Source organism: Lipotes vexillifer, unplaced genomic scaffold, assembly GCF_000442215.2.
Source record: "Lipotes vexillifer unplaced genomic scaffold, Lipotes_vexillifer_v1.1 scaffold661, whole genome shotgun sequence".
NCBI classification, from domain to species: domain Eukaryota; kingdom Metazoa; phylum Chordata; class Mammalia; order Artiodactyla; family Lipotidae; genus Lipotes; species Lipotes vexillifer.
The window spans coordinates 712,654-732,877 of NW_006796183.1; the positions used below are offsets into that span (position 1 = coordinate 712,654).

General features: G+C 46.6%; 1 protein-coding gene across 11 annotated transcripts in view; it reads left to right on the forward strand.

Moving 5' to 3' along the window:
* ST3GAL3 (ST3 beta-galactoside alpha-2,3-sialyltransferase 3) overlaps positions 1–20,224 on the forward strand; it is a 206,207-nt gene that overhangs the window by 128,852 nt on the left and 57,131 nt on the right. For 9 of the 11 annotated variants that reach the window (XM_007468248.1, XM_007468247.1, XM_007468250.1 and 6 more), the window contains one exon: positions 4,694–4,786. The exons of the other annotated variants lie outside the window; for them this stretch is intronic. In XM_007468248.1, the coding sequence (XP_007468310.1) occupies positions 4,694–4,786 (93 nt within the window). The remainder of the gene's footprint in view (positions 1–4,693; positions 4,787–20,224) is intronic. 11 annotated transcript variants of the gene reach the window in all.

Genomic DNA, 20,224 nt, shown 5'->3' on the forward strand with positions numbered 1-20,224 from the left:
AGTGAGCAAGGTCAGGTGACTGTCAGCTCTAGGTAAAATGGGGTCCACAGGCAGGAGAGGTTGGTTCTGCTTGGCAGGGGAAGCAATCAGGAAAAGTTTCACAAAGGAAGTGGTGCTTCATCCGAACGTTGCAAGATGAATAGGTAGTCACTGGCCAGGGCAGGGCAGGGTAGACAGAGCTAAGGCCAACCCTTCTACTTTTGTGGTAGATCCTTTCCCTCTCTCACCTTCTCGGGGACATTTCTCCAGCTGTCCCATTTCTGTTGCATCATGCTTGAGTTTTCCTCTTATTCTAACCAGCTTATATGCATGCTGAAAAATTTCCTAACCTCAAAAAAATCTTTCCCTGCAATTCTCCTCCAGCAACTGCCCCATTTCTCTGTCTCCCTTTATAGCAAAACTTCTAAAAATGGTAGTCTCTATTCCCTGGCTCCAATTCTTCTGTTTTCTCTGAAACCCGATGAAAGCAGCATTTCACCCCCACACTCCAGTGAAACAGCTCTACTCAAAGTCAAGAGCAACCTCCATGTTGGCAAATACAGCTGTCAATCTTATGGCTCCCTTCCCAGGCCGAGCACAGTGTTTGATGCAGTTGGTCCCTGCATCCTGCTTGAGACACTTCATTCCTTTGGCACCTGAGACATCACACTCTCTCCTGATTATTTTTCTATCTCAGGGACTGCTTCTTTCAGCCCTTTGCCATGCTACTCCTCACCTCCCAAATGTTGATCCTTAAAATGCACACGGTGATCAGGGCACTCTCCCAGTGGAAATCATTCAGTGACTCTCCCCAGGACAGAATCCAGACTTGAGCATTGGAAACCACTGCCACCTCACCTGTCACGAAGTATTTATGTGGTGCTCTAGAGGACAGCCAGCCCCTCCAAATGTTCTTTTTCACCACACCCTCCAAGATCTCTGAGAGCTGAGTGGTTCCCATTTGCAGATGAGGAAGCTGAGAAGCAGATTGTCCTTCACTTGCCCAAGGTCACGCAGCTTGCAGTGTCCTTTATGAAAGCTTCTAATTCCAGGTCCTGTATTCTTCCCATTTACAACCTGTTGTTTGACCTGATTCCTTAAACTTGGGGCTTCTGAGTGAAGCAGAGGCGTGGAAGTCTGCTTCCCTCTTTTAGGTGCCAGCCTCTCCATCTGGATTTCCTCTTAAGAGGTTTACACTCTTCACCCCAGGCGCTTGGTAGTCACGTTTGCAGGACAATGGTGCTCTTACTGGTCGAAATGCTAAATCTCCCCGAATGAAAGGCCAGCCGCAGAGTATGAGAAGAACAAGGGCTGAATGATTTGATCAGACATCTGTGGGGGCCTCCTGGCATTTGGAGTGTGAGCGCCTTAGAGAAACTAACTATTCTGGCCCGAGGGAGTTGGAGACTGTTAATCTTGGTGGTTTTGACCGCTAACTGCCCCAGAGGTCCCAGCCTGCCGTATGACTCAGAATCCCCAACACTCCCCCTATTCTTCTCTCACTGGGATAGTCAGGAGGCCATTTCTAAGGCATTTTAATTTGGTAATAACTTGACATGGCCCACTGTGCCCAGGGCTGGATGTTTTAGAAGTTGCTGTTGCTTGGGGTTTGGTTTAGAGCTGCTCCATCCTTAATATCTGACTACCCTGCACTGGCCTGGGAAGAGCCTTTCCTGGTGGGCTCTGGCTTCCTGTGTTCCATCTTGCCTGTGCTCTTTCTTCTCCATTATGGATTACCTGAGTCCATAGACCCTGGACTATCCCATTTTTTTAATTAAAAACATTTTTATACATTTTTTAAAGGTTACTTTCCATTTACAGTTATTACAGAATATTGGCTGTATTCCCCATGTTGTACAGTACATCCTTGAGCCTGTCTCACACCCCATGGTTTGTCCCTCCCCATCCTTCCTGCTGGCAACCACAAGTTTGTTCTCTATATCTGTGAGTCTACTTCTTGTTTTGTTATAGTCACTAGTTTGTTGTATTTTTTAGATTCCACATATATGTGAGATCATACAATATTTGTCTTTCTCTGTCTGACTTATTTCACTTAGCATAAGGCCCTCCAGGTCCATCCATATTGCTGCACATCTAGAGCCCTGATCCTTGAAGCATTTTGCCAGAAGTTGATGGTGTTCACTAGAGAGAGGAAAGATGTGGCTGAAGGTTTGTCTGCTGTTGTACATGCGTTTCTACGTGCATTTCTGCAACGCACTATGTTAAAGGGACGACCACCATCCATCTTTCCTTTTCTTTGTGAAACTTTCTGGAATTCAGAAAGACCATAGGAACCCACAGTACCAGGCAAGCAAGCGGAGGGTGGGGGATTGGAGACAAGGATATGAGGGACTCATAATGCCTCGCTGCTTGTTACACACTTCCAGAGAGCTTCTCTACCCCATCTCCAACTGCACTGACCACTCGTGCTGTCCCTGGACTCTCTGCTTCCCTCTGTGATGGCACTGACTGTGATCCACACCAGGGCGGTGCCATATTAAGAGCTCCTGAGCTTCCCTGGTGGCGCAGTGGTTAAGAATCTGCCTGCCAATGCAGGAGACACGGGTTCGAGCCCTGGTCTGGGAGGATCCCACATGCCGCGGAGCAACTAGGCCCGTGAGCCACAACTACTGAGCCTGCGCGTCTGGAGCCTGTGCTCCGCAGCAAGAGAGGCCGCGACAGTGAGAGGCCTGCGCACTGAGATGAAGAGGGGCCCCCACTCGCCGCGACTAGAGAAAGCCTTCGCACAGAAACGAAGACCCAACACAGCCAAAAATAAATTAATTAATTAATTAAGAGCTCCTACACTTGTGTTAGAGAGAAATAGTTTCACGTAGTATCCACTACTTACTAGCTGTATGATCCTGACTAAGTCTCTTCATCTTTCTGAGCCTGTATGTAAATTAATAATTAATGGCACCTACTCACCTGGCTATTGAGAGGGGTAATTGAAGAAATCTATGTTTTCATTACTGCCTAGTCCAAAAGCTTCCAGTAGGTCTAGTAATTGCACTGAAGTTTATGTTTCATTTCTGAAATACAGTTGTTTATGTAAGAAAATATTGTCATGTAAATTTCTCTTGTTAAACCCTTGACTTCCTTCTGCCTATAAAGGCCCAACTCCGGCTTGTCGCTCAGTATTTACATTTGCATTTCAGGCTTTAAATTTCATTGGTAGGGAATGCTAAAAAAATGTAGATTTTTTAGAAGAAATTGCACATAGATACAGATGGGCTTGTCTAAATTCAGTGAGCAGTGACTCTGTATAAGGCCCTGGGCTAGGCTCAACAGGGCACTGAGTGAATCACACATGACGCATGATAGGCGGTGGCATCATGGTTTCTGGCTGTCCTGTACAGGCACCAGTCTCCCCTACCCTGGACCCACCCCGCCCCCGCCCCTGCAGAAGGCAGCCCTGGGGGAAGACTCACCACAGGGCCCCAGCACAGCAGAGCAGCTGGGCATCAGAGGGCTGGCAGCTGGCCCAAGGGTGGAGACTGGGGTGGTTGGGACTGGGAACTGGTAACGAGCCAGGGCTCCTTCAGGTGCCCCAGCACGCAGGGCCTCCAGCCCCAGCAGTCACTGAATGTGTCTTGTTCTTCCGCTGTGGTCTTCTCTAGACTGCACTGGGCAGGGTTTTTGGTGGCAGGGCTGTGACTCCAGCTGCACACTGAACACATATGGACACTGAAGCCCAGAGATATGAGGTGACTTCACTACAGTCACACAGCAGCAAAGCCAGGGCTAGAACTCACAAGCCTTCTGAAAAATAGTGCTTTCTGACTTATGGGCTCCTGAGATTGTCTTATGTCCAGTCCAAGTGTAGTGAGGTTGTCAGGGCCGTTTTGTTCCTTCAGAAAATCATAAGAGTCTTCTATGTGCCCATCTCTGTGCAAAGAACTGGGGGTACAGGGTTAAATCAGACCCCGACCTTGGGAATTTACAGTGCAGTGAGGGAGACACACTACCGACGATTGCAGTTCCGTACAGCGAGTGCTGGGCAATCATGTAACGCGGGTGGCAGGGGGTGGACAGTGAGCGCAGGGAGGCACTTGGCCCAATCTGGGGGTCAGGGAGTTATGCCCAGAGAAATTGACATCTGAGCTGAGTTGTGAAGGACCGGGAGGCACAGGCAGGCGAAGAAGGACAAGGAAGAACATTCCAGGCACAGAGGACAGGAGAGCAGGAGCGCCTCCGTGACTAAACGCCCCAACATGTATTTGATCTCTCTTCAGGGCACTGTGAGTGGTTCCCACTGGCTGGATCATAGTGTGTGTGGGGAGAATAGAGGCAGATGAGGCTGGACATGTAGAAATATTCAGGAAAGTTGAAAGGGCAGTGCCTGTGACTTTATCAAAGTCTGGCGGCTCTCTCCTTCGGTCTCCAGGCTCTACTCTCCCAGTCTGGGAGCCTGGATGGAGTTCCTGATCTCCCTGGAATCTGGCTTTACTGCAAAGAATCTATGCAAAACCCAGTGAGCTCTTTTTACCAAATTCCACTGCCGGGCCTTGCTTGTTCATCCACCTATTCCTTTAGGGTTTCTTGGCTCCTCCCCCTTACCCCCACCTCCAGGGCCTTGGTGTGGAAGAGGGGCTGAAGTGCTGATTGTATGGAGTGAAGCTTTGTTCAGGGTTTAAACACCTACAGCTCTTCATGAACTACTAACCACTGCCCATGTGCCTGGCAAGCCGTGACTCTCTTTCTCTTCCTATAGGCCTGCTGAGTTAGCCACCAAGTACGCAAACTTTTCAGAGGGAACTTGCAAGCCTGGCTATGCTTCAGCCTTGATGACTGCTATCTTCCCCCGGTAAGTGCTCCTGTTTCTTCCCATCACCTGGATAGCCTGGTCCATGGCCCAGGACTCAGACACCCTGCCCCGTGTGGCAAGTGGTGTGCCTCCGAGAAAATGAGATTCTGTGGTACCTTTCCTCCTGTGTCCTTGAGTCTGTGGGTGCCTGGAAAGACAGGCTTTTGGTTGGTTCCTACTCCAGTCCCGCTCTAGGCCCTTGCTACACCTTACCCCCGTCTTCCTCTCAGAGCTTGTACCTGCCAGCACAGCTCACTTCTGTGGAGGAAAGAGACGAGGTAGAACCTACGTGGTTCCCCTTGGAAGCCAGGTATCCAGAGGCGGCCAGACAACGCTTCACAGCACAGAAGCTTGTAGTCTTTTTTGGAAGCTAGGACCAGCTACCTGGCTTCAGGGAGGCAAATCCAAATAAAGCAGGAAATAAAGAGGAGTTTCTGAGGCTGGCGTTCTAGAGTTCCTGATTTCCTTGATAGGAGCTGCTGAAAGAAGCTGTGCCAAACCCTGGGAGATCCTTTCACCCAATTCCACTGAGAGGCCTTGCTTGCTTATCCGCCTTTTCCTTTCGGGTTTTCTTTCCTGAAACCTTGGTGTGGAAAAGAGCTTGACATGCTGCGATCGTCTTGTCTGTGGTCCGAGTGCAGTGAGACCCTTGGGGTCGTTTTGTTCCTTCAGAGAGTTATAGGGCTATCTGACTTGGAGGGGATGTAGGAGGGGCTGCTCGGGACCTCTGGGAGTCAGGATGTAGCACTCGGACCACCAGAGGAGCCCTAGGGGTGGCCTCTTGGGGTGGGCTGTGTTCACGGGTGGAAGGGTGTGCACCCCATCCCTTAGAAGGCTGAGGTTAGGGCACACGGTGTGCTTGCAAAGGAATGCTGGCAAACAGCTTGCCCAAGAGCAAATCCAGGATATTTGGATTTTATGCTCCTTTTCTTTCCTAATGTCAGCAATCCAAGCTTAGCTCCTCGTATAAAACAGGAGGCTCTGCTGGCTGAATATCTGGTGTTCAGTTAGAGATCCCTTTGTCTGGGGTCTGCCTTCTGACGTGATTCCAATGTTTTGCTTCCCCCAGCTATTTACTGAGCACTTCTTAAGTGTCTGGCACCATGTTCCATATTCTTGCATGGGTTTTCTCAGACCTACATTGCTCAGGTCCCTGGGCCAGACACGTGTGAGTTTTCCTGGACCTGTGTATGGGTTTTCTAATTGAAAGTAGTACAAGCATGTGGGGAAAAAAAACTCAAACAGTACAAAAGGGTATATATTCCTACTCCAGATCCCAGAGACAGCCAATATTACCATAAATAGGAACATACTGTATTTGTTGTACTGTATCTTGCTTTTTACTCCTAACAATATGTCTTAGAGTTTATCCTATTACCAGCATATATGGATTCATCTCATATATTAAATGATTGCATAATATTATAATTGTTTGGAGGTGTCATAATTTTATTAAAGATTTGTTGAGGTTTAATGTTTACATACAGTAAAATCTACATATTAGTATAGTTGTATGAGTTTTGATAATACCTTTGTGCAACCACCGTAACAGTTAATAGAACACGTCCAACATCACCCCCAAAAGTTCCTTCATGCTTCTTTGCAGTTAACCCCTCCCTTGACCCCCAGGCCCTGACAACTACTGTCCCTGTAGTATTTCCAGAATGTCATATAAATGGATCATATAGTAGCCTTTTGAGTCTGCCTCTTTTGTTTAGTATAATGCATTTGGGATTCACACATGTGGGTAGCAGTTGCTTGTTCCTTTTTATTGCTGAATAGTATTCCATTATATGGGCATAACATTGTATGTTGTTTATCTATTCAACAGTCAAAAGACATTTGGGTTAATTCCAGTTTTTAGCTATTGTAAGTAAAGCCAACATAAACATTTGTGTAGAGGATGTATGCTTCACTGCATAAGAATTTGCCAAACTGTTTTCCAAAGTGACTATACTGTTTTGCTTTCCTGCCAGCAAAGTGTAAGAGTTTTAGTTGTTTTATATCCCTGACATCAATCTTTTTAATTTTAGCCGTTCTAGTAGGTTTAGAGGGAAGGGAAGGCTTAGAGGGCTTACCAGGGAAGCCCTGCTTTTGATGTTTTATCTAAGGAGTCTTTCCCGGGACTTCTCTGGTGGTACAGTGGTTAAGTGTATCATTTTATTTTTAGATTCCACATATGGTCAGTTACTAACAGAGGGATATTGAATTCTCCAGTTATCAGTTTTTGCTTCGATATATTTTGAAGCTCTGCCATTTAGTGCATACACATTTAGGATTGTAGCCCCTTGCTGAATAGATTCCTTCATTTTTCTGAAATGTCCCTTTTTCACTGGTAATAATCCTTGTTCTGAAATCTTCTTTGTTTGATATTAATATAACCACTCCAGCCTTTTAAAAGTTAGTTTCATCATGGTATATGTTTTTCTATTCTTTTACATTTTCTGGTGGAGAAGGAGTTTGTATGTTTATACCCTTGAGCATCAGAGAAGTTGGATCTTAGAGGTGTGGTTGGCAGCAGTCCCTCCTTTTACATTTAACCTATCTGTTTCTTTATAATTAGAGAGCGTTTCTTGCAGACAACACATAATGGAAGTCTTGCTTTTTTTATCCAATCTGACAATGCCTGCCTTTTACTGGAATGTTTATACTGTTTATATTTAATGTAATCATCAGTGCGGTTTGGCTTAAATTTACCATCTTGCTATGAGTTTTCTGCTAGTTTCTTTTTTCCCTTTCTGTTCCTGCCTCCTTTTGGATTAATTGAGTGTGTTTTATTTTACCATAAAATAAAACTGTTGGTTTAATAGCTATGCCTCTTTGTTTTATGTTTTTCATGATTATTCTAGAGCTTACAATATACATTGTTGATTTATAATCTACTTTTAAATAATATTATAGCACTTCGCTTAGAGCTTATGAACCTTAGAACAGTAGACTTCCAATTCCCCTTCCGCCCTTTGTGCTATTTTTTGTCATATTTTACATTTATGTATTATAAACCCACACAACGCTGTTATTTATTTTTGTTTTAAACAGTTAATTATTTAAAGTGAATTAAAAATGAGCAGAAAAAGGCAACCTACAGAATGGGAGAAGGTATTTGCACATCATACATCTGATGTGGTGTTAATATCCAGAATATATAAAGAACTCCTACAACTCAACAACAACAACAAATGGGTGAAGGATTCAAATAGACATTTCTCCTAAGATGATATACAAATAGCCAACAAGCACATGAAAAAATGCTCAATATAATTAGTCATTGGGGAAATGCAAATCAAAACCACAATGAGAGGGCTTCCCTGGTAGTGCAGTGGTTAAGAATCTGCCTGCCAATGCAAGGGGCACGGGTTCAAGCCCTGGTCCAGGAAGATCCCACATGCTGCGGAGCAGCTAAGCCCGGGTGCCACAACTACTGAGCCCACGTGCCACAACTACTGAAGCCCATGTGCCTGGAGTCCATGCTCTGCAACAAGAGAAGCCACTGCAATGAGAAGCCTGCTCACCTCAACCAAGAGTAGCCCCTACTCGCCGCAACTAGAGAAAGCCGGCGGACAGCAACGAAGACCCAACACAGCCAAAAAACCAAAACAAAACAAAAAAACCACAGTGAGATACTACCTCACACTCATTAGGGTGGCTGCTATCAAAAAAGCAGAAAATAGCAAGTGTTGACAAGGATGTGGAGAAATCAGAACCCTGTGCACTGCTGGTGACGGTGTAAATTGGTGGTGCAGCCACTGTGGAAAGCAGTATGTAGAAAACTGCTTTTAAGTAGAATTACTGAAAAACTGAAAGTAGAATTACTGTATGACCCAGCAATTCTACTTTTGGGTTTATACCCAAAAGAAATGAAAGCAGGGTCTCAAAGAGGTATTTGCACATCCATGTTCATAGCAGCATTATTCACAATAGCCAAAGCAATCCAAGAGTCTGTCAACTGATGAAAAGATAAAATATGGTATATACATGGAATGGAATATTATTCAGCCTTAAAAAGAGGGGAAGTTCTGACAGATGCTACGGTGTGGGTGAACCTTGAGGACATTATACTAAGTGAAATAAGCCAGTCATAGAAAGACAATACTGTTGTATTTCACTTATGTGAGGTACCTCGGGTAGTCAGACTCACAGAGATAGAAAATAGAATGGTGGTTGCCAGAGGCTGGGGACAGGGGGAAATGAGGAATTGCTGTTTAATGGATATTTAATAGACAGAGTTTCAGTTTTACAAGATGAAAAGCATTCTGGAGATTGAGTGCATAACAATGTGAAAGTACTTAACACTACTGAATTGTCCACTTAAAAATGTTTAAGATGATAAATTTTATGTTATGTGTATTTTACCACAATTTAAATTTTAAAAGTTTTTAAAAATTAGGATGAAAAGCCTTTTTTTTCCCCCCTTGGATTTGTTTTCATTCTCCCTTTGCTTTTTGATTTAATTTAATTTTTTTTTTTTTTTTGGCTACGTTGGGTCTTTGCTGCTGCGCGTGGGCTTTCTCTAGTTGTGGTGAGCCGGGGCTACTCTTCATTGCAGTGCATGGACTCTAGGCCTGCAGGCTTCAGTAGTTGTGGCACATGGGCTTAGTTGCTCCGCAGCATGTGGGATCTTCCTGGACCAGGGATCGGACCCATGTCCCCTGCATTGGCAGGCGCATTCTTATCCAACACACCACCAGGGAAGTCCCTGAAAACTCTTTTACAGTTACCCACAAACTTAGTTTTACTGTTGCTCTTTCTTCCTTTGTGTTAGATACATATTTCTATATGGTGTTCTTTTTCTTCTGCTTGAAGAACGTCTTGTAACATTTCTTATGAGGAAGATCTTACGGCAATGAAGTCTATCAGCTTTGGTTTGTCTGATAAAGTCTATTTTACCTTCAGTTTCGAAAGCTTGTTTGTTTGTTTTTGGCTGTGTATACAATTCTAGGTTGACAATTTGACACACATACAGCACTTTAAAGATATAACTTCACTTTCTTTTGGCTTGTATAGTTTCTAACGAAAGTCTTCTGTCCTTCTTACCTTATTTATTTATTTAAACTTTATTTTATTATTTGTCTGTGTCAGGTCTTAGTTGCAGCATGTGGGATCTTCGCTGTGGCGTGTGGGCTTCTCTAGTTGGGGCTTCTCTCTAGTTGTGGTGTGCGGGCTTAGTTGCCTCTGGCATGTTGGATCTTAGTTCCCTGACCAGGGATCGAACCCGCATCCCCTGCATTGGAAGGTGGATTCTTAAGCACTGGACCACCAGGGAAGTCCCTTTACCTTTTTTCACTTCGTAGGCAATGTTTCTCTTTTCCTCTGCCTGCTTTTTGAGATTTTTCTCCTTATCGCTCATTCTCAGCAATTTGATATGATGCAGTTTGTTGTGGTTTTCTTTATATTATTCTTGGTTTGCATTTATTTATAAATAAATAAATATAGTTTATAGTTTATTTTTTAATCAAATTTGGGTGCATTTTGTCCTTATTTTTTCAAATATTTTTTCTGCCCATCACCCTTCCCAGGATTCCAATTACATGTATGTTAAGCCATTCATCCAACTGGTTTGTTTGATGCTAGGTTTGTTTGGTGTTTTTTTCCCCCAATTCTTTCTTATTTCTCTTTGTGTTTCATTTTGGATAGTTGATATTGCTATGTTTTCACATCCACTGATATTTCTCTTGTGGTGTCTAATCAGCTGTTAATCCCATCTGGTGTGTTTTCATTTCAGATATTGTGTTTTTAATCTCTGTGGTTCCATTTAGGTCTTTTTATATCTTTCATTTTATTCTTTATTATGTTCATGTGTTCTTCTACCTTCCTGAACATAGAGAATATATTTAGAATAGCTATTTAAACATCCTTGTCTGGTAATCCCATCACCTGTATCATTTCTGGGATGGTTTCTATTGATTGATTTTTCTCCTGATAATGGCCTATATTTTTCTGATTCTTTGTGTGCCTGCCTGGTAATTTTTTATTAGATTCAAGACAATGTGAAATTTACGTTTTTCTGTGCTAGATTTTGTTATATTCTCTTAAATAGTGCTAGTTTTGCTTGGACATGTAGTTAAGTTACTTGGAATCAGTTGTATCCCTTTGAGATTTACTTTTAACATTGTTAGTGCAGGTGTTGAGCAACCGTTTGTCTAGGGCTAATTTATCCCCGTAAATTAGCAGTACCTGTCTGGGGACTGGACCCAGTGCCTTGTGCATTATGAGGCATTTCCACTCTGCCTGATTTATTTCCACAATTGCTTTGTGAATACAAACAATTCCCAGCCCTGTATGAACACCAGGAATTGTTTGATCTACCGCTTCCCGGTGGCCTTTCCTCAGCCTCAGAATTTCCTCTCATATATGCCCAGGTCAGTACTTGGCCAAAGATCTGATGGGACCCCTTTGCAGATCTCTGGGGCATTCTGAGCATCTCTGTCCTCCGTGGTAGTCTCCACAAATTCTAGTCTTCTTGCCCTTCCTAAACTTTGATCGCTTTTTTTCAACTCAGGAAGACCAACTGGGCTCTATTTGGGCTCCCCATCCCTGCACTGGTCCGAAGACTTGTTTCATCTATTTTGACTTGTTTTCTGGTTGTTGAAGGTAGGAGGGTAAATCCCACCCCTGTTATTCTATCATGGTAGGAAGCAGAAGTCCCTTCTTTACACAGCATTCCATGAACTAAACTATAGTTTACTGCATCAGTTCCCTATTGATGGACAGTTAGGCAATTGCCATTTTTTACTACTCTAAGTATTACTTCAGTGAATAACCTTTTTTACACAACACTCCCCACACATGTGAGATTATCTAGAATAAAATGATATTTATGGATCCAAAGTTGTGTGTGTTTATAATTTTGAAAGTTATTGGCAAATTGCCCTCTGTAGCAGTTTTTGAATTTATATCCACACATAGTAGTTTAATCTTCATCCAGTACTTTCTCCCGTTGGGGAGCGCAGGCTCCGGACGCGCAGGCTCAGCAGCCATGGCTCACGGGCCCAGCCACTCCGCGGCATGTGGGATCTTCCCGGACCAGGGCACGAACCTGTGTCCCCCGCATCGGCAGGCGGACTCTCAACCACTGCACCACCAGGGAAGCCCCATCCAGTACTTTATAGCTTTATTATTTATATTTGAATTATTAATCCATCTGAGTTTTTATTGTTTTGGTTTGGTTTTACTGTTTGGTGTGATCCCTGGTGTTGGGATCTAGGATTGTTTAATTTTTTTTCCTCGTGGGTAACTAGTGTTTCTGGATATTTTGACCAAAAAGTTGTAAGTAAATTCAGGATTTTGATTTTTGTAGTAATAATATTTTGACACAAGGGGTCTTAAGGCAGCTCTTTTGACATGTTAGTTTTGACCCGATCTAATAAAAACAAGCCATTAAATCCCCCCCGCCCTCTCTCTCCCCCTCTCTCTCGTTACCAAGTGCTGTGGGAAGGGTATTCTCACTCTGGCCCTAAGCCTCACTCCTCCTTGATCCCGCCCAGTCACTGCCTCCTACGCCTGAGCACAGACTAGGGAGCAGGCAGTGGTAGCGGAGGGGTGCTGGTGGGCTGGCCCATCCAGGGTGCAGAGTCCTGCTTCTCTGGGAAGCCAGCCTGCTCCCTCTCACACCTTTGCGCTGTCTGCTGGGAAATCCTCCTTGCCCGCCTGGATACATCGTCCTCTAACGAGAGAGATGGGGAGGAGAGGGCATGAGGTCCAAGGGAAATCAAATTGATTGAGCATCTGCTCTGCTGTAAACATTGGATTAGGGCTTTTCATCTGTTGGTCTCATGGAACAGAAAGTCTTCCCTGACTTCCGTTCCTGCACACACCCAGTTACTCCTCCCTCAACCTGTCCCGCTATAGTGCTGCACACATAGCTCTGTTACGGTACTTGTAATTATGTATTGATGTTTCTTCTCACATAGTAGGCTGTGTACCTCTTAGCATAGAGACATGGTCTTATTCATGGCTGCCAATACTTAGCAGAACCTTTAGCACTTAGTAGGCACTTAATGCTTGTTTCATGAGTGGATATTGATTTCTGCCCTTGGGAGATTGAGAGTCTGAGGGAATGAGGATTATTGATGAGACACTTTTTCAGTGGAGAGAGTTACTGAAGAAAAATAATTATTTTGACATGTACCAATATATGATAGATTGGAAAGAGATGAGATTTGGAGATAGAAAGTTCTCACAGCCTTCTCACTTAATGGGCTATGTGTGATCTTGGAAAAGTCAGAGCATAACTCATTAGTCAAGAGAATGAAATGAGAGGATGTATCTTGGGGCTATAAATGTTAGATCATTCCAGCAAAATTTAATGTTAGACACTAAGTGAACTCTGTTTTCCCAATGACTTTCATTAAATCGGGTAAGTTTTTTCAGGGAGAAATAAAGATCGCAGAATATGTCATGGTAAACATTTAAAATGTAGGTTTAAAGAAGAAATACAACGCACAAAATCTTAATTGACACTCCCCATTTTCCTAGCAATGCTTTACTATAAACATTTGAGTGGCTTTTTAAAGGTGCTCTGATGAAAGATTGAGTATCATGTCTTTTCGATGGTAACCAGTGAAGCCACTTAACATCGGGCACAAGCATGCATCCATAGGCGAGGCCTGCGGCGAACAGTTTCAGCCAAAAGCAGAACCCAAATCCAGGCTGTGCCCAAGTACAGCAGCAACACTGACAGCCAACACTTACTGATGCATCAATATTGACTTCTCAGATCCTCTGCTAAGACCTTTTCCTATTTTTTCTGTTTTAATCCTCCCAACAATCATATGAAATAGGATTGTTATTAATACAGTTTTAACTCTGAGGAAACAGAGGCGTAAAGAAGTCAAGCAGTTTGCCTGAGGTCACACGGATAGGAAGTGATAAAGCCCAGTTTGAACCCTACTCTGACCGCCTAGCCCATATGCCTAACTGCCACATTCTGTTGCCTCTCACAGCTGCTGTCCCATGGACAGGGTGGCTGGGGGCCAGAGTGCAGAGGTCTACCAGTTGCCCGATGGGGGCTCAGGAGGCACTGGTGTAGAAATTGCCCTCTTGCCTGGCTCTACAGAGGAAAACCTCACTTCTCTTGGGATGCTCTTTGCTTTGGGAAGACCAAGGTGAATGGCTTGTGTCTGAGACTGTGTGTGATTCTCATGCTACTAAGGAATCGTTGCCGTGGTCCAAGCTGGCCAAATTCCTCTGAGTGCAAAGGATGGCTTTTGAAACCTTGCTGAGCTCTCTGAGGCAGGAAGTCTGGAGTATTGACAGAGTGCCAGCTGCCTGTCTTGGGACTCTCGTGTGAGAAGGTTCAGGAGGCCTACTGCACTGCCCTGGGGGATTTGAAAGTTTATGGGCTCCTGGCCAAGGTAGCTGGGTATCTGGTATCCCCATATTCCAAAGACCCTCCTTCTCTGCCCTTCATGGGTTCTGGGACTTTTTTTTTTTTTTTTTTTTTTTTTTTGGCGGTACGCGGGCCTCCGTTGCGGAGCAACAGGCTCCGGACGCGCAGCATCAGCGGCCATGGCTCACGGGCCCAGCGGCTCCGCGGCATGTGGGATCTTCCCGGACCGGGGCACGAACCCGTGTCCCCTGCATCGGCAGGCGGACTCTCAACCACTGCGCCACCAGGGAAACCCCGATTCTGGGACTTTTATCAGTACAATACCAGGGAGGAGTGGTAAGATTGAGAGGCATCCTTGTAAAGCTTTGTCCCAAACCATAAATTACAGAGGAGAATAGAGCACTATCCACGTCCACAGAATCACTGTCCTTCTAGCCTGGGAGCAAGCTGAGCGTCTCCCCACCCAGGAGCGTGCAGAAGACTTGTTACCATTGTCCTCTCCGCTTCCTCATGTCCCCTAACTCTTAATCTCTGTACTCTCACTTCCACTCCCACCCCTCCCCTCCCTGAAATGCTCTTGTCCAGATCACCCAAAAGGACTAACTGACGCATCCAATGGGTGAACCTCTTTTTTTGACCTCTCTGAAGCGTTTGGCAGTATTGATCTCTTCCTCCATTTGGAACATTTTGCAACTCTCTCTTCTCATTAACGCTTCATCTAAACTCCCTTCCTGTTCTCTTCCTGTTTCTCTATTTTTCCTTCTTAGTCTCTTTTACAAGCAATCTCTTTCTGCCGTGCCCACCCTTAAATGTTGATGTAAAAAAAAAAAAAATGCTGATGTCTGCCAGGGTTCAACTATGGCCCTTTTTCTTCTCTTCTCACTATGTGTTAGCTGAAGCTAACACATACATGCTGATGAGTCTCAAATCTGTTTGGAGCCCAAATCTCTTCTGATCTCTAGACCCAAATAGCCAACTTCCTGCTGGACAGCTCCACTTGTATGACTCTTGAGCATCTCAATCTCAGGGTATCCAACTCACCAAAATTCCAGTGATTCTAATCAGTCCATGTTGCCTATTTCACTGAGTGTTACCACTATTCACTCTGTCACCTGAGCCAGAAATCTGGGCGTTTTTCTTTCTCCTTCCTTTCTCAACAAGATATCAGTTAGTCATTGAGTTCTGACACGTCTACCCTCTATAGAGAAGTCAGTCCCTTCCCCTGAGCTCTGATTTCCCAGGCTTTCCTGTATCTTTGACCCGAAATCAGGAACCTGGATCTTCATTCTCTTTACTGACTCCTTCGAATCACTATTTAATCTTACTCAGGTTTCTCTCATCCCTCAAGAAGTTGCCACATTGACTCCACTATCCTGTAGTAGACCTAATGATAATAGCTACCACATCATTCATTCAACAAATCTTTATTGAGCAGCTCCTATGCACCAGACACTCTTCTAGGTGCTAGAAGCTTCAGCATTGTATGAGGTACATAAAATCTCTCCCCCTCAATAGCTTACACTCCATTGGCAGATGCAGACAGCCTGTGTGTATAAAATATCACAGTTTTATAGCACCCTTGCTATGTGCCAGCCACTATACTGAACACTGTATATTCATCACCTATTTAGTCTTTTCAGTAGCCCTGTGGAGTAAGTGTTGTTATGCCCACTTTACAGATGAAAAAGCTGTAACTTACCCAAGGTCACAGCAGCACAGACCCAGGAATCAAAGCCACTACCCCCACCTTATGTCCTGAGTCATGGCTCTGAACCATAAACCTATAGGAGATTACAGATGCCTTTTGATTGGAGAATGTTTTAAGTATTTTCAGTAGGTACCCCTGCAATGAAATACTTGGGTGCTGGGCCTTTCTGGAAAGAGCAGAGTGCTGAATAACTAAAGCTTCTCTGTGGAGTGTCCAAGGGCTGACAGTCCTGCCTGGGCTGGACAGCTTACATGCCTGTCCTTGACCTGGACTACAGCTTGTAGCTGGAGGAATTGCCATCTGTGTCCTGTTGGTTTCTCTGCCATGAGTTTTTTTTCATGTGTTCCTAAGTGACAGTGTTCTGGCCTCCTTGGGAACCAATCCGTGATCTGCTTTTAAAGTAACTCCACTTCTGGGAATTCCCTCGTGGTCCAGTGGTTAGGACTCCGTGCTTTCATTCCTGAGGGTGTGGGTTCAATCCCTGGACAGGGAACTAAGATCCCCCAAGCCGCGTGGCCAAAAAGAAAAAATAATAATAATAATTAAATAAGTAAATAAAGCGACTCCACTCGTGATCTCAGTCTACCCCTCCTGTTTCCCTGACTGTTCCAGGAACTCAGCCCCCCAGGACCCTGTAGCTATACTCCCGATCTCCTTCCTCTTTACTCTGTCTTCCAACCTTTATAGGTGGGTCCATAGTACATGGCCCGAGCTGTGTTTTCTTTGGAAAAATGTCCTTGCCTAGATGACAAAGGACCCACACTTCTTTGCACAGGTGAATGCTGCCAGCCCACCTGGTGGGATTCTTCCCAGTTATTAATTCATCTGCTATAGACGGAGTGCCAGGCCTCAGTCTGCTCACCGCTCCTGATGTTATCAGAGCGTGTCTTCTCCTGCCCCAGTTCAGGACCTGAGGAGCTGGGTCTCACCCTCTCTCTAACTTCTCTACCAAGAGCCCTTGGCAGAATGGCCCAGCAGGCACCCGGCAGGTGCTGTGGAATCAAAAGTGTGTGAACTGATTCGCAGCAAGATTTTTGAGAAATTGAAAATGAAGCTTTAGAAATGTCTACAGCAATTAGGGTAAGTTCTTTTCAGTTGAATCTAATAATTTAAAAGTGGAGCTTATATTTTATGTGTGTGTTTTAATTTTTCTAGTGATTCATTTTTATTCTCCTTTATAAAAGGATCACTCTCTGTGACAGAATGGAAATTTAAAAAGCAATACAAACTGGTCCTTCTTGACAGGTGGTTTGAGAAGCATGGACTGTAGTGATACGAGCACAGGCTATGGAAGTGAAGTGACCTCTCCAAGCCCCCCTTTCTTCCTCTGTGCCTCCTGACCCCGGGGTTGAGGGAAGCAGCACCTGGACGCGCACACCAAGGCGCGTGTGCTCTGGAGGAGGCCAGGACAGAGGGTTGCGGAGGCACAGAGGAGGCCCTTAAGCAGGGAGGGGCAGTGGGAGGTTGACTGGGCGAATTCCTGGTGCAGGGGATGCCTGGGCTACCCCCGGGAGGATGGGGCTTCAGGAGTAAAGTCAGACACACTGATGGGAGCAGCTTCCCCCCTTGCAGACCCAGCTCCAGGCTCTGCCGCAGAGCAGGAACCCTAGATGTGCTTAGACGCCCGGAGCCTGGTGAGAGCAGGCGGCGGGCTGCATTCCTGTGGTATTTGGAGATTGATCTCGTCAGCTTAGCAGCTTTGCTTTTCTTGGTTCAGGTACAAGATCCCCACGTGGGGAGCTCTGCTGCCTGTGAGGAGCAAGAGCTGGTGAAAGAAAGCACGGAACGTGATCCTGGCGCTTCTCCCGAGCTGTGCGCTGTGTGAGGCTCCGGGCCAGGAGCAGCCCGGCCACAGGCTACTCAGCGGGAGGGAGGGCCTGAGTCTGAGCTCCACCCACACAAGTCCGGGGCGGAGGCAGCCGCGCTGCACAGGGGAGGATGCTGGCAGTTTTAGGACCTCATCGTGCCCCCCCTACTCTATTTGCACCCCCAGGGTGGGGGTGAGGGGCACCACTGGATGACTGGCCTCCCCAAATAAATAGCTAGAGCTGGAGGGGAGAAGCAGGGCTGAAGCCTCAGTTCTCCCAGGTGGAGGCAGGACGCCTGTCATGCGAGCTTTCTACTCTGCCCCTGCGCCGTGCCTAGAGCCCAGGCCGAGGCAAGTGCAGTAGCCAAGGGAAGCCATGGCCCCACCCAGGAGCCTGGCTTCAGTGAATCACTTAGGAGAGAGGTCTGGGCTGGAGGAAGAAAAATGGAGATATCTATTTACCCATCTCAGAGGGAAGGTGGACGAGATTGTCCAGGGCGATGTGGAGAGGACGGGGTAACATGGTCTCTGCTCTTGGGAGACCCTCATGGGGGAAACACAAGCCTGACTGCTGACAGCAGCACAGCGGCAGGCCTCTTGACAGCTGACCTCATGACACCTCTGTGCCTCTCATGTTGGGACAGACGCGTGCTCTCTCCCTGTGTTCCCAGGCCTTAGTACAGGGAAGTTTCCTGCAGCATGACAACTTGAGAACTGATGGTTGCAAACTACAGGAGAATACCTTGCACTCTGTTGCTCAGCTCCTCAAGAGTGGCTGGGCCAGGGGCCAGCTACAGAGCTTGCCCCGAGAAGCACACCCCCAAATGGAACAAGACCCCCAAATGGGCAAGGCAAGTACAGGAGGCCTGGGCTCGGAAACCAGCTCTGTGGGGCCTGATTAGGGATGGTTCTGGGCCTGCCGTCCCCACTAGTCCTGTTCCCGTGTATCCAGGGGTGGCTGACTTCCACGGGGTCTGGCCAGCCCCTTAGCTGCCTCCACCTCATTCCCCATCCTCCTGCACCCTCCTGCACCCTCCTGCACACCCCCAGGACCAGCAACAGGGATTAAGGCAGGACGTGGCTCAGCTGTGTGCTTGCCCTTAGGACCTTTTTAACCCTCTCTAAGCGGCTGCCTGTACACCCATGCCTTTCTCCCCCTGCTCAGAGGCCGTTGCACGCACAGGTGCCCCTGATATCCAGGGCCCTTCCCCCCCGTCTCCACTCCTCCCCTACCCCTGAGGGAGCATGCAGTGAGAGTCATCACTGGTTTGATTAGGTTCTGTGAGCCCATGTGGTTCCCCTGATGGAAAGAAGACCTCAGAGGCAATGACCTTTTTTTCTTAATATGGTCAGCAGCTGCCTCTGGTGTAGCCATTGCTGCTGGTAACCTAGTCTTCCTGAGGTAGAATGAAGAGCAGTGCCAGAGGCAGCAGGGCAGAGCACAGCAAACCATGCCCCAGCGCTTGAGGCCAGGGGGAAGGACAGCTCATCCGGGACACTTGGGCCCTTGACCCAGACTCGTCTCCAGCAGGCTCCAACAAAGTCACTGACCCTCATGGAGATAAATTCCTCTGCTGCCATGCAAATCACAGGGAGGAAACAAAGGGTTTGGGGGCTGCAGGCTGGCCAAGGCGAGCTGTCAGCACAGGCACAGCTGCAGATAGGGTGCAAGCCCAGGAGGGACCTGGAGGAGCATTTGCCGAAGGGAGAAAGGAAGGACCAGCCATTTTCTGCCCTGCATCTGGATCCCCAGGGCCGACCTCTGTGAGCAGCAGGCCTTGTCCTTGTCGCTTATGAGCCCCTTTCAGGCAGAGCTTGGGAGCTGGATGCAGAGAAGGCGGGGCAGGGACATGGGCTACAGGGCTACAGCCACCGTGGTCCCTCTGGCTGGAGCTTGCTCATTTTCTTCCCATACCATGATTGGGCCTAATTACTGGCTACCTTTCAGCCCTTTTCTGAGTGTTTTCCTGAGTTTCAGGAAGTAGAGAGCTTTGTAGCTGAGGCAGAAGCGGTCCAACCACACTTAGACCACTCGGTGCTGGCGTGAAGTTGGTCAGCGGAAGTGGGGAGGGGCATCTTTGCCACCTGACTTCACCCCAGGTCAGTGACCTCTTGAGGTCAGGGCCTTGCCAGTACCCATGCCAGGTCCCCAGCGTCTCACTCCTGCTATCTTAGCAAAGACTGAATGGGGCCGGGGCTCGCCTTCTTCAGTCTGGGCAAATGAAAAGAGCTTGGGTTTTGGAGTCAAGCGAACCTGGGTCTGAATCCCAGCTTCGCCGCTTAGCTAACTGTGTGACCTTGGACAAGTCCCCTAGCCATGCCCAGCTTCCGCTTCCTCACCTGCAAAGTGGGAATAACAGTCCCTACCTCGTGGGCAGTTACGAGGATTCCACAAGCTGACGTTTACAAGGTGTGTGGCCTGGTGCTGGCATCAGTGAGTGCACAGCAGGATTGGTTATTGTTGCTGTTCTGTCCTCACACCTTGACTGCCACAACTCCCACTGGGACCTTCCGATGTGTCTCGGCTGGGAGCTATCAGGACTTGTACAGACTGTGCGTACAAACGCAGGTGGTTGGCATTTGTTGATACAGGAA